The 13147-nt window shown below is 46.8% G+C and overlaps 1 protein-coding gene across 1 annotated transcript in view; it reads left to right on the top strand.

Moving 5' to 3' along the window:
* The window catches only part of LOC8052370 (calcitonin gene-related peptide type 1 receptor), a 234410-nt gene that overhangs the window by 30111 nt on the left and 191152 nt on the right, over nucleotides 1–13147 (top strand). The window contains exon 3 of the mRNA XM_040216633.1: nucleotides 12139–12264. Within this exon, the coding sequence (XP_040072567.1) occupies nucleotides 12139–12264 (126 nt within the window). The remainder of the gene's footprint in view (nucleotides 1–12138; nucleotides 12265–13147) is intronic.

Here is a 13147-nt window from a genome sequence, read left to right as displayed (position 1 = left end):
CACTTTAGTAACCATTAGCGCCAATTTGTTTCGGTGGTGCACTGTTATGGCTCCTCCTTGACGTCAGGACCAGGATTTGCCTCCGTGTGATGCCATGAGTTGTAACCTCGTCTACTTATATTTAGCTTTAATGATAAATTCAGGGTGTACTTGAAAAAACAAAGTAGAAGTTTGGAATTCTCGCATTATTAAAACTAACAACGTCAAAACTGAGAGTCTGCAATCACTCTTATTACGTCGATGTCATAGTGAGCGTTTGGTTTGTTTAGAAAATTGACTCTCATCTAGAAAGAAACAAATGCGGCAGAACGGTCCATCAAAGAGGGACTAAGGCAATGAAGTGACCGTGCTCTTACTGTAAAACTGAAAAGAAATATTCTTGAAGATTTAAAGCGGCAGCCTACTTTTTAATAGACACTTTCCGAAATTCAGTCTGGACTCATCAGTAGCTATCATCACCTAAGTGTGCATCATTTCTACATTAATGGTGGCCTTTTGATGGCTGGGGAAGGAACGATATCAAGAAAGAGACAGATATGAACCCTGTGCATCTATTTATTTATTTAAATACCTTAAGAACCCTGAGTCAGGGTATTACATAAGGGAGTTGGTTAACAAAATAGCGAGGTTAACATTTGGCGAAAGGAATCGATGTCTTGAGCAGAGACGATGGCTCCGGGCAGGTCGTTCCAGTCCACAGATGTCGCCGGAGAGTTAAGGAATGCTGAAAATACGCTATAGTTCGTTGTATTTTTGTTCGATGTCACCGAGACGTGACTTATGAGCTTCTAAGCGCTATACATTTGAGGCTGTCATGTAAGTCTTTGGAATGCTCGGCTTCAGCACGCCCTAAACAGCTTATGACAATAAAATGCTCATTTTATCGAGAGGTTCACTGAACTATAAGCGCCGTGTGCAAAGTGGTATTGTCTTGACATGATCGAAACTGAAGCAAATAGAGAAATAAATGTCAATCGAAAGATACCGTAACTTTCGTGCGTCTACCGTTGATGAAGAGGTACAAGAATCTCTCCTCTGTTAGCATATACAAAAATTTGGACTGATATTTCAGCCACTAGATGTCGCTGAATTGGTAAAAGGGTCAATAGACTTATCGCTAAGTTACTCAAGCATCAAGGAGAATGCAGGGAGGGGTGTTCCACGCGCCACACGCGCACGCCTTCCCCGCATAAAATATTCGAAGTAAATAACCAAAATAAAGCGTTGGCGAACGCGCGTGCAAGATGCAATTTGTTTCAGGCATTTGCTTTAGAAAAGTTACTACTGCTGAGGCCAGCACGTGCGACGCGTGGAACACCCATCCGTGCATTTTCCTTGATGCTGGGGTAATTTAGCAATAGGTCTATTATAACTTTAGCTCTGAAAGGGATGCTGAACCGAAATCTGGATTCCACAAAACATGCGGAAAAAGCGTGCAACGGGATACTACAAACGCCAAAACATCATTAATACACCAATATCTGAAACGGATGACCGCATTTTTCAAGAAAAGGAGGCGCATTTGACAGAAATGTTCACGTCATGTTTTCTCTGGGAAGGAGAGGGAACGGCCTCGCGTCTTCTCCGCCTCGCGGCCTTGAGGGAGTGAAGTGAAGAGAGGAGAAAATTAGGTTTCTTCACGGTCGCGCGCCTTGTCGGCCTTGTACAATCTCGACCTCTTTTTCCGAAAATACGGCCGTCCATTCGATATATCGCCTTACGAGTAGTGTTGTAGGGATTGTAGCGTCCCGCCAACATTTCCTGCATTGTTTTTTCTAAAATCCAAATTTGGTTCACCATCCCTTTAAGGCTGCGTCCCACGGCAGTCATCTTGAACGAGGCGTTAGTTCAACCAATAGATGGCGACACGCACCTGTGGGGTGGCCGAAATATTGGTTCACGGTGGGATGGCTCGAGCACCATCACGTTCCCATCATGGCCTTGCTCGCGCCGCTGCCAGCTATACTCAACTGACTCAATACCGTGGCGGTGATGGTGGTGGTGGTATTTGCCTGATGTGAGGTTTTTCTCACTGGCTGTGGAAAAGTTTCACGGGCTTGGGTTATGGCAGTTTTGATGAGAATGAATGCAGGGGAAAGGAGGGGGAACAGATGGCGATGAAAATATAGGATGATGAAACGCAAGTTAACAAATTAAACTGAAATAAAGAGTCGGCAAGAAATCAGTCAAAAGTGAGAAAATGGGCACATCTAGAACGCGAGCATCACAAAATGTGCACAAAATTCCCGCAGGAAACTTTACGAAAAAAACTATCACTGGCGCACAAGCACAAAATGAGAAGTGGCGGTCGTATTTTCTCACTCACAACAGCCGTGCCAGAAGCCCACAGGCATCCAAGAAGCTGAACACAGTTTTTCGGAGACGTGTGCACGTGGATGGGGGACCCTTGGGGAATAGCATATCCACAAGGGTGGGTGAAACACCGAGGTTGTTCAGTGAAGCTAGAAGGACAGTTCTTTCTGCATTGTACTGTCCACGTTAAAAAAAATATATTTGCGTCAGCGTTTCTGGCTGATCGCAGTGCTCGCAGAAGGGGCTGGTTGTTGTTTTGATGTGGTGCAGGTTCACTTGCGTGTACGCGCAGTCTGTTCTTTAAGCGGTGGAGAAGAGAAGCAAACTTTTGTGTTAGGCCACACGTACAAGCTGGAGGAGGAGGTTCATCAGATGCCACACTGGGAACGGGATGTTTGTGTTGTATCAAGTCTTAATAGGGTCATTCTATGTGTAACGTCCCAGACGTTACACTCTTACACACTCCAGACGTTACGCTCGACCACCTCCGAAATCTAAAAAAAAACAAAAAAATCATGGGCTAAAAAATTTGTGATGACGTGAGCGCGATTTTAATTTTTGAAAACAGCGTGAAACTAGGCATCACTCAATAATTTACGAAAAATCTGCTTTTTTATGAAACACCCAACAATATTTTTTTCTTAAATTTGCACGGTTGTCGACTTACAATTTGGTTGAGTTTGTGCAGTTTTGTTTAATTTAAATATTTTTAAAAAATACATAATTTTATTCAAAAATATACATTTTCCACATTTTATTAAATAAATATATAATTGCTCCCGGGACCAAATATAACTTTTTACTGGCTGCCCTCTAGGTTTATAACCTATCAATAATATTTTAAACCGCTCAACTAAACATCTTGCAGTAAAAGAAATCCTGAAGTTGCCAAAAAGTGCGTTCGCATAAACAGCCGTTTATTGCACCCTGAGGTGGTTCAAGTAAAAATACAAAATATGGTGGGTTTGGAAGAACGATTGATCGTCTTTTGATTCTGAAAGTTTAATCAGAGTAATTTTTGTTTAAAGTGAGAAAACAATTTTTGAAGTTGAACTCTCGCACCACTACCCGGCGTCGCTTCTTAACGCCTCTTCCCCGCACAGCACGCCACCTGCGGCGATAGCCGAAGTGATTAGGTCCAAAGAAACAACTTAGTTCGCTGCCCGCTTCCCCTCGTCCCTCTTTTGTGGCTGTAAGGGAAGAAACGGCGGGTATCGTGTACTAATCGGAGGTGCCGCCAGTGCGTCGCCATAGCAGGCCCGTTGTGCCCTTGTACGCGAGGGCGGCTCCTCCCACTCCGAAACGCGATGCCTAATCGACGGGTGGCATCAGCTGACGTGGAGGTCTGAAACACGATAATATCGCCGCGAAATCTAGCCGTCACGCATGCTGCGGTGAAAAGCGGAACTATGATCCGGTTCGTGCTTAGTTGGAGCGCAGTGAAGGCTGCGCATGATCAAAACTCTGAAACGCGCTGATTCAGTATGTTAACTCGGACGCTTGAAGCATCGTCACAAGCCCAGATTGCGCTTCTAGCATTATTTTCGTTCTATATTGCCAGTGCGGGAATCTTTACATGACCCATCGGAAATAATGAATAAACAAAGGCACGTGTCCGCACTATTGACACTGGGTATCGAGTCTCATTCCTTGCCTTTTGAGGAACCCGCTTCTGGGCTAGTAAGCTAAGAAAGGACTGGCAAGCGAGAAGTTGGCTTTTCAACGACCATTTGAGATCGGAAGTGTGTCGAAGAAAGAGCTTCATTTTTCGTCAAGTACGTTGTACGGTGGTGTAACGATGGATAAAGCTCTCAGTATAAGAATAAAAAAAAAAGCTTAGCAAACCTCTGTCAACACAAAAATGATTTCGGCATTTCCGCTGAATGGAAACTTTTCGCAACGTCCCAAGGGAAGAGTGCTTGCGACGGAGTCGGGGGTACATTGAAGCGTCTGGCAGCAAGGGCCAGTCTTCGAAGTCCCTTCGAGAACCAAATCATGACACCCCAGCATCTGTTTACCTGGGCCAAAAATAACATCGGGAACATAAGAATATTTTGGGTGCCGAAAAAAATGGTTGAAGAAAAACGAGCTCGACTCACTCCAAGATTCAGCTCAGCCGTCCCCGTCAAAGGGACAAGAAGTCACCTTCACTTTAAGCCTGCTTCACCATCTACGCTACGTACTGGACTTACGTCCTATTCAGCAATGCAAGAGTTTGTCATTTCAAAGTTCATTTGAACACAAACGACGCGTGACCCTTCAACGGCGCGCATTCGTCAACACCACATCGCCTCGTCGTTCGAGATTGCCCGTTCACGGGTCTTTTGTGCTGCTTTTTACATCCGTCCTGACGTTAACAAGAGAGAGTGATAGCGTTGTGTATGTAGGAAACAGCTAGCTTGCTAATGGATGCTCTGAATCGGCAGCGCTAAGCATCTCCTGACATCAAGACACTGGAAGATCACAGGAGGACATCGCCGCGTAAAACCGTCGAAATGGGAAAAGCCATAAAGCAACAAGAGTGAAAAACAGCCCCTTTTCACCAAGATGTACCCGACAACTCAAGGTCCGGCTCCCTACCTGCGTTGGCACACCGTTACACCGTCGCACGCTTCGCCGGGCGCGACGGTACCGTGCTGTGCAGAGAAGAGGCACAAGAAACGACACCAGGTTGCGACGTAAAAGCTCAACTTCAAATTTTTTTTTTCGTACTTAGAACAAAATTATTTTAATTAAACTGTCATGAACAAAAGGCAATAAACTCTTCTGTAAAAGTCACCATGTTTCGCATCTTTCTTTCGACCCCCTCAAGGCAGAATTGACGGCTCTTTAAACGGCAGAACGAAATTTCGTACAAATTAAGTTGTTTTTTTCTGCAAGATATTTAGTTGTACCGCACGAAACTTTTTTCTGCAGTATATTCACATAGTTGCCAATAACAATTTTTAATCACCTGCAGCAACGAGATAGCTTGTAACCAAACTATCAAAATGGCTAAAATAATCATATATTACTTCTTTTCTTAAATTGCTTCAAGCGAATATCCATGATCCTTATTACACAAGAATCAAAATACCATGTGGTTTTTAGGAAAAAATAGTCCACTGTTCTATAAAAACATCTTAATTCTCATCAATTAATAAATGACTCCTAGTTTCACTCCTTTTTTACGAGTTCAAACGACCATCACCCCATGAAATTTGTTTCTCGTCTAAAATATTTTAGAGAAGCACCACAAACATTATGGTCAATAATTATTCATTTTATTTAGGAATTGGAGGTCGCCGTGGGACCTTTGGCATGGCATGACGAAGTCCACGTCAGCTGATGCCGCCCGTCGATTAGGCATCGCGTTTCGGAGTGTGAGGAGCCACCCTCGGGTACAAAGGGCACAACGGGCCTGCTATGGCGACGGACTGGCGGCACCTCCGATTAGTACACGATACCCGCCGTTTCTTCCCTTACAGCCACAAAAGAGGGACGAGGGGAAGCGGGCAGCAAACTCCGGTGCTTCTTCGGACCTAATCGCTTCGGCTATCGTCGCAGGTGGCGTCGGGTTGTGGTGCGACGCCGCGTAGTGGTGCGAGAGTTCAACTTCAAAAATTGTTTTCTCGCCTTAAACAAAAATTACTCTGATTAAACTTTCATAATCAAAAGATGATCAACCGTTCTTCCAAACCCGCCATAATTTGTATATTTACTTGGACCACCTCAGGGTGGAATAAACGGCTGTTTATGCGCGAAAACGCACTTTCTGGCAACTTCAGGATTTTGTTCTTACTGCAAGATGTTTAATTGAGCGGTTTAAACTATTTTTATAGGTTATATACCTAGAGTGAAACCAGTAAAAAGTTATATTAGGTCCCACGAGCAATTATATATATGTTTAATAAAATGACAAAATGTTTAGTTGTGAATAAAATAGTGTATTTAAAGAAATATATTTAAATTAAACAAAACAGCACAAACTCAACCACATTGTAAGCCGACAACCGTGCCGAATTAAGAAAAAAAATATTCTTGGGTGTTTCATAAAAAAGTAGATTTTTCGTAAATTATTGAGTGATGCCTAGTTTCACACTGTTTTCAAAAATTAAAATCGCACACACGTCATCACAAATGTTTTTTCGTCAAAACTATTTTAGTGTATGGCTACGGACATTGTGGCCGAAGCCCATGATTTTTTTTTTTTTTTTAAATCGGAGGTGGCCGAGCGCAACGTCTGGGACGTTTCACGTGGAATGACCCAATAGCCAGTCTCGGGTCAGAGTGGCTGGGGAGATTCAAAGTCGCAGTGGGCAGTTTTAGAGCGGTTGAGGCCAGATGGTCAGCCATCTCATTTCCGGGTAAGCCAATGTGCGAAGGTATCCACTGTACTTGCAGGTTAGAGCCATGGGAGACAAGTAGATGACCTAGACTATATATTTTACGAACCAAATCAGCATTGGTGCCGTTGATGCTGAGGATCGTACGCACCGCACACCAAGAGTCTGTTGCCAAAAGCCAGTTATTTGGTGGATTCGTCGTGATGTGAAGAAGAGCGGCGTGGATTCCACGCAGCTCAGCTGTAGTCTACTACACGGCATGGTCGAGCCGTCCTGACCATGAACAGGGTTCTGATGGGACGAGGTAAGCTGCCGACGCGACATCATGAATGAAGTCGGCAGAGCCATCATTATAAATGACCGTAAACAAGGAATGTCGAGACGTCATCCCCTGCTTTGTCTGGGCTCGACTAACCACACAGGGATGTCGTGATTTTCCGTGGAAACCCGGGATGTCCTCGTAGATGGTGAACGGGTGCTTTCTCCACAGGGAGTCAACTGGAGGAGAATGGACAGAGGTTATGAAGCCGAGAGCCTCAACTAGAGAGGTGCAGTGACCGCCATATTGTGAAAGATGACGCTGTTGAATGTCAGTGAACAGCGAGAGACCACTGGTCAACTCAGCAAGCCGAGCGACATGTTTAAGAGCACGGTTCACAGCGTACGAAGCTACCGGCATCTCTCGGCCCTCAGTCCACGTCGCATCGATTCGGGAGTAGGAGGGAAAGCCAAGAGCCATTCTTATTCGGGCTCGGTGGCATCGTTCCAGCTGATCCCATAGAGATTGCGTAGGCGGCAAATATGACACCGCATAAAGAATGCGGGAAAGGTTAAGCGCCCGGTGCACGAATAGTAGGGCTTTAGGGGCCTATCCCCACTCAAGTTCACGAAGTCGACGAATAAGAGATGTCGTCATCGCCGTGTGACGTACAAGATCCGTAACGTGTCGACGCCAACATAATCGGGAATCAAGATCGACCCCTAGTATCGATAGTTACACACGCGCGGTACTTGAGTCCTACGTAAAGTAAGCCGTCGAGATCCATGACGGAAGGGGCGGCGGGAACAAGCGAGCACCGCTGTTTTTTGCGCTGAGACGGAAAGTCCGAGATCTTCTAGCATGTTTGCAACACGCGCGAGAGATGTTTGCATAAAGGGACGTAGAACGCGTCGATCAGGATGGGAAGCCCACAAATAGATGTCATCTGCATAAATGATAATACCACTAGGGTGTGCTGATTTATGCATGCATAAAGGTATTGTCATTACGATGATAAATAGCGCAACAGTGCATCCACTGTTGCGTGGGTTACCTTGAGGTAACCCACACAACAGTGGATGCACGGCTCCCGTATTCTTGCGCATGGAAACACTAATTGTCCTGTTGCTGAGAAACTCTTAGAAGTATTTTAGCACTCCTCCTGTTATGCCAAGGTGATTCAAGCAGGCAAGAACTATATCATGTTGAACCGAGTCAAAAGCACGTTCAGCATCAAGAAACACTGCCAAAGCAGTGTCTCCTCGTGAACAAGCGTCTTCCAACGCTAATGTAAGGCTCGCAATACAGTCAGCAGAGCAGCGCCCACTTCTGAATCCCGCTATATCAGGTGGCAATGCTTTAATATTGTCAAGGTACCACTAAAGAAGCGTAAGCACCAAGCGTTCTACAAGTTTTCCAGCACAGAAGGTCATAAGGGCAAGGCGATGACAATTCCGACGAAAGCTTGCCTCGTTTTAAAATGCGGATTACTGCAGCATAGTTCCAATTTTGGGGAAGAATACCAGTAGTCCACGCCAAATTTAAGCGTTCGAGCAAGACGACGCGTGACTTGTCACTCAGGGTACGCAATGCTTGCTAAGTAGTGCCATCAGACCCAGAAGCACTGTGGCGTTTGCATTTCCAAAGAGCCGCATATAGTTCCGCCATAGTGAAAGGATGATCCATACTCTCCGGATTTCGTGCAGGACCAGTCAGTGATCGAGAATATGGAGATCCAGAAGGACGTTGGGGTACAATGAAGCGCACCGCAAAATTATCTGCAAGTCGTGATAATTCAAGGCCAGCTTTAAAACTGAGGCCGATGAACACATCTCGAGGTGTTGGAGAGCAGTCCATACCTCTCAGTACTTTGTATATCTTGGCTTAGGTGTGCATGGGGTTAATGAGGAGGCAAATTGCCGAAATTGTCGACGACGAAGTGCGCGAGTATGACGGAATAAAGCTGATGTAACACGACGACAGTCTATCCAATGCCAGACCTTGCCAGATCGGCACGCACGACGCTGAGTGCGGCGGCGAACAGCACGTAAGCGTACGAACTTCAAATCCGGGGACGGCTGAGATATCCTTAACGATATTTTATATGTGGCTGGAACGAGACATGCAGGAATAGCTCTTAGTATATCCTCTGACGGCTCAAGGAAGCGAACATTTTCGAGACATACGTCCCAATTTGTTACACTGTATTGACGACGAGGGAGGCGGGTCACTTCGGCTATATGCATCAAAATTATAAGTTGATTGCTTCGCAATCATCTTCCAATTTAATTTTTGTACTTTGCGGAAGATGATTGCTTCGCAATCATCTTTTCGCAAAGTACAAAAATTGTTGCATCGCTCCTTTGAAAGCATGCTTGCCAGTTATCTGAAGCTTTATCTAAGATCGCAGAAAACGCTTTTCCGCCCTCCACAAATGTTTAAACAGTCCGCGACAGAGCGAAACAATATCGCATCAGCTTCCTGACACCGGATGTAATGCTGAAGAAGTCGCACTTTTAAATAATGACGATCGGCAGCTGCGTTTGCTCTGCACAAGACCCAAAATGGCGGCGTTCACAACAATGTCGGGGAATGGAGTGCCGGTACTCTAAGCCGGAGCCGTGTATAGAGGAGTTTGGTCAATGGGAGGCGCGGGCAGAGCCAGGGCGTGCGCCAGACTCGGAAAGAGGGCTTGGCATGCTCTCTTAACCAAACAGAAACCGAAATGAATCCCCTAGCGGTGGTTGCGAGAAACAGCTCTGATCAAAGGTATGTGTTCGTATATGGTTTTATTAAGCGCGTAAGAGTAGAGTATAGTAACTCTTCGTAGTTGAAAATAGGGTGCACGTATTCTTTTGATCATGATCACGCAAAAAGATGTTAGAAACGAACGCGTCGCTCAGCTCTTTTTTGCTCGGATAGAGTGTGACCGCTCGGACGGCAGATTCCCGGCCCTCGGCGCTTGGCGTAAGGATTATGTCGATCGTTCCGCTAGTCGCACTCTTCCAACATCATTTTGGATGTATTTTCCGCGACCACCGCCAGGGTATTATTTCCAGATTCCGATTGGTCACATTCGAATTTGTGAACACGCCATGGAACACGCCCCGCCCGCTTTCGGCCAATCGCGCCTCCTCATTTGTCTCCTATACGTCCCAACGAATGGCCAAACTCTCTACATATACAACTCTGCTCTGCTGCAAGCGGTGTGTAACGAGGGTGCATGCCCTCGTTACACACCGCTAGCAGCTCTAAAAAGCTGCAGTGGCATTAATGACCTCACAGAGCTTTTTGAGACACACCTTCACACACAAGAGGTCCGCCTTCGATCCACGCACGCGGGCAGGCACACACAAGCCATGCTTGGACATGACATTACCAACCTTCCAGACCTCCTGGTGCATGCTCATTGTGCCATAAAAACGCTGATTTAGAGCACCTGCTCTGGGACTGCCCGCTATACTCGGAGCCCCGAACCCGCACCTTGGCTACCATCCAGCAGAGTTTCAGGCCTACCCGCTGCATGCCTGGGCCTGCCCGGACCCCTCCTTCCCCAAAGTGACCGCTATCGAACTCTGGCGATCGCTCCTCCCGTACATTCAGGACCACGCAGCTCCCCTTATCGGCACGCGGCTTCAAGGTATTCAGCTCTCCACCACTGAGCCCAAGCAAAACATCAGGCCTGAACCTACCGCACATCTATCCTCTGACGCCGTCGCACCAGCCGGGCAGACAGAGAAGAATGGAAGCCCCGCTCCTGTACCCTAAACCCTTTCACCGCAGCAACTCTTAATGCAAAAAAGTGAAATAAACGTTCCTACCACGGCACGCGCACCCCGCGACGAAAATGTCAGGCTTTGCATTGTGCAAAAGCCTCGCGTTTTCGACTCGTGATGCGCGCGTGCCGGCTGTGTGAATACCCCTTCAACTGCCAGATTCAGTAGGACCGTGGCCTTAAAGGGGATATGAAATTAATTTTGGACTGGGATGAATGATTTTAAATTGGGACTTTACTAAGCGCATATCGTTTAGTTGGCCAAAAGAAATACGGTAGAAAGTCAAAAGCCAGCTTTTCGGTACGGACATTTGAAAACATAGCGGACTATTTTGTACCCTCTCTCCATGGAAAGCTCTCCGCCTTTTCACTATGATACATCCGCGGTTCCCAAAGCGCGTCAACGGTGCCAACCTGACGTCAGCCGAGCCCAGCTCACGGATTGGACACGAGAATAGTGGCACTCGGACGTATGCGCTCGTCAACAATCAATCCGCCGACGAATATTTGGATTTGCGCTCGTGGCCAATGAGTGCCCTGACAAAACTTATCGTCACTGGGGAATGACAAGTTCTATGGCGTGCATGAAAAGCACGGTGGAAGCTAGGAGTCATCGAACTGGTACCGAAGAATGTCACGACGATGGGATTTCACAATTCGCATTTGAGTTGTTCGTACAAGTACAAGGTTGCAAAGGCTACGTCCACGCGCACACTGCAGATACTAGCACCCATGGTACAGTGCACTAGAATACGGTGCAGTGTTTGGACCGGCGCGGCTCCTCAATGGGAGCTTGTGAAGCTGCGCCTGTAGACAATAATTGCGCCAGTACTGTCGACAGAGAAGCAGAAAGTCGCTGCAGCCCGGACGTGCAGCCGCCCGTGCTCGTGCACGTGGTGCATGCGCACAACCACCGCCATACTGACCCTACACCACACGCCTCACGGGAACCGCTCCGGTCCCAATACTGCCCCATATTCCAGTACACTGTTTCCACAGTTCTTCGAGGGGAAGATATCGTCACGACTTGTCAAGGTTCCTTGACAGACATTACAAACGAGGCTTTAGCGACATCCACCAGGTGCCATTTGCTAATCGTTCAATTGGTTTTAAAATTCGTTCTCGTGCCTTTTTGAACGAGAGATTGGGATGTACGATGTGATGCTTCTAACTTGCACATGTATCGACCAAGAAATAAGCGCCTAAATTTCGATGTAGTATTCCCTTAAATGATCGCCCCTTAAATATTACATCGTATGTGTTTTCAGACTGCAACTGACAAAGATCGCTGGTAGTTTATGCCTGAATCAACTACTCGTATAATTTTTTGGTCTCGCTGTCATTTCTTTTTGTGGGATTTGACAATGAGGACGGTTGCTGCAAGGGAGGTTTTGGGGGAGGTGGGGGGGGGGGGGGCGAGAGCAAACGCATGGAACTATATTTTTTTCCTTTCGTCTCTTCTTTAGCAGAGCCTCACTGCCCCCGGACTTGGGACGGCTGGACGTGCTACGAGGACACTCAGGGAGGAAGCATGGTCGAGAAACCCTGCCCCGCGCACGCCTACTACCACTCCGTCGAGCAGCCCTGCCAGAGTAAGGCCATCACGCCAGCGCTTCCTATGCACCTTTCTATGGCTTATCGCCCGGGCAAAAAATGCCGAGTCACGTGGATTTGGAAGCATGGTCAGAAGACGTTCCACAGCTCAGTAGACAAAGCAGCAGAATGCCACCATTGAAACGGTCTATAGACGCTTTTTAGCACATGTGCATGGGCGCCGACATAACGAACCATCCGTTTATTATATTTTTTTAATGCCATTAACCGTGCCATGGAGCGAAGCCGGCGTTGTATGTAGCCGCTGTTAACAGCGAAAACGGCACTTGAATTTCCATTGGCCGAAAGCTCAGAAACGCAGATGCTTCGTCACGGAAGCCGGTGGGGCGCTCAAGGTCAAAGCAGACGCGCCTTAGAAATAAAAGGCAAAGAAAAGCACAGCAACGCAGATGCACTGTTTGTCACGGAAGCAGAAAGCCAGCGGGGCGCCGTGTTTTCGCAGTGGTGAAGCGTGATGTCACTGCCGGAGCGCCGTGCGAAAAAGTAAGACGTGGCGCGCTGCTTATAGGAATGCTTTCGCATTCTTACACGTATGCAGTCTTAAGTCTCTTCGTTTATATTTTTCCCTTATTTTGTTCACTTAACTTCGTCATTACCCCAGCAGGACAGGCTATTGTCATTTTATATTCTACTGCTTCCGCCTGCCCAGCATATGCTTTCGTTGAGGTTCGTCAACGCCCGCTTCAGCGGCTCCGCATCTCACCAGCAAGGCAAGAGAAGGTCAGCAATGGAGGCTGTAATCATCGCTTCGAAGCCAATGATTTTGCGGCAGTAGACGCTGAAAGAACGAATCTTGATGCAAGAAGTGTAAATATAATAACCTGCGTTTGCTAAGCTGTCAGCGTAACCCGATACAGTAAC

This window comes from Ixodes scapularis, unplaced genomic scaffold, assembly GCF_016920785.2.
Source record: "Ixodes scapularis isolate PalLabHiFi unplaced genomic scaffold, ASM1692078v2 PGA_scaffold44__24_contigs__length_19508400, whole genome shotgun sequence".
Classification (NCBI taxonomy): domain Eukaryota; kingdom Metazoa; phylum Arthropoda; class Arachnida; order Ixodida; family Ixodidae; genus Ixodes; species Ixodes scapularis.
The sequence above is the reverse complement of the archived record's forward strand: the minus strand, read 5'-3'. Positions and strand labels throughout refer to the sequence as shown.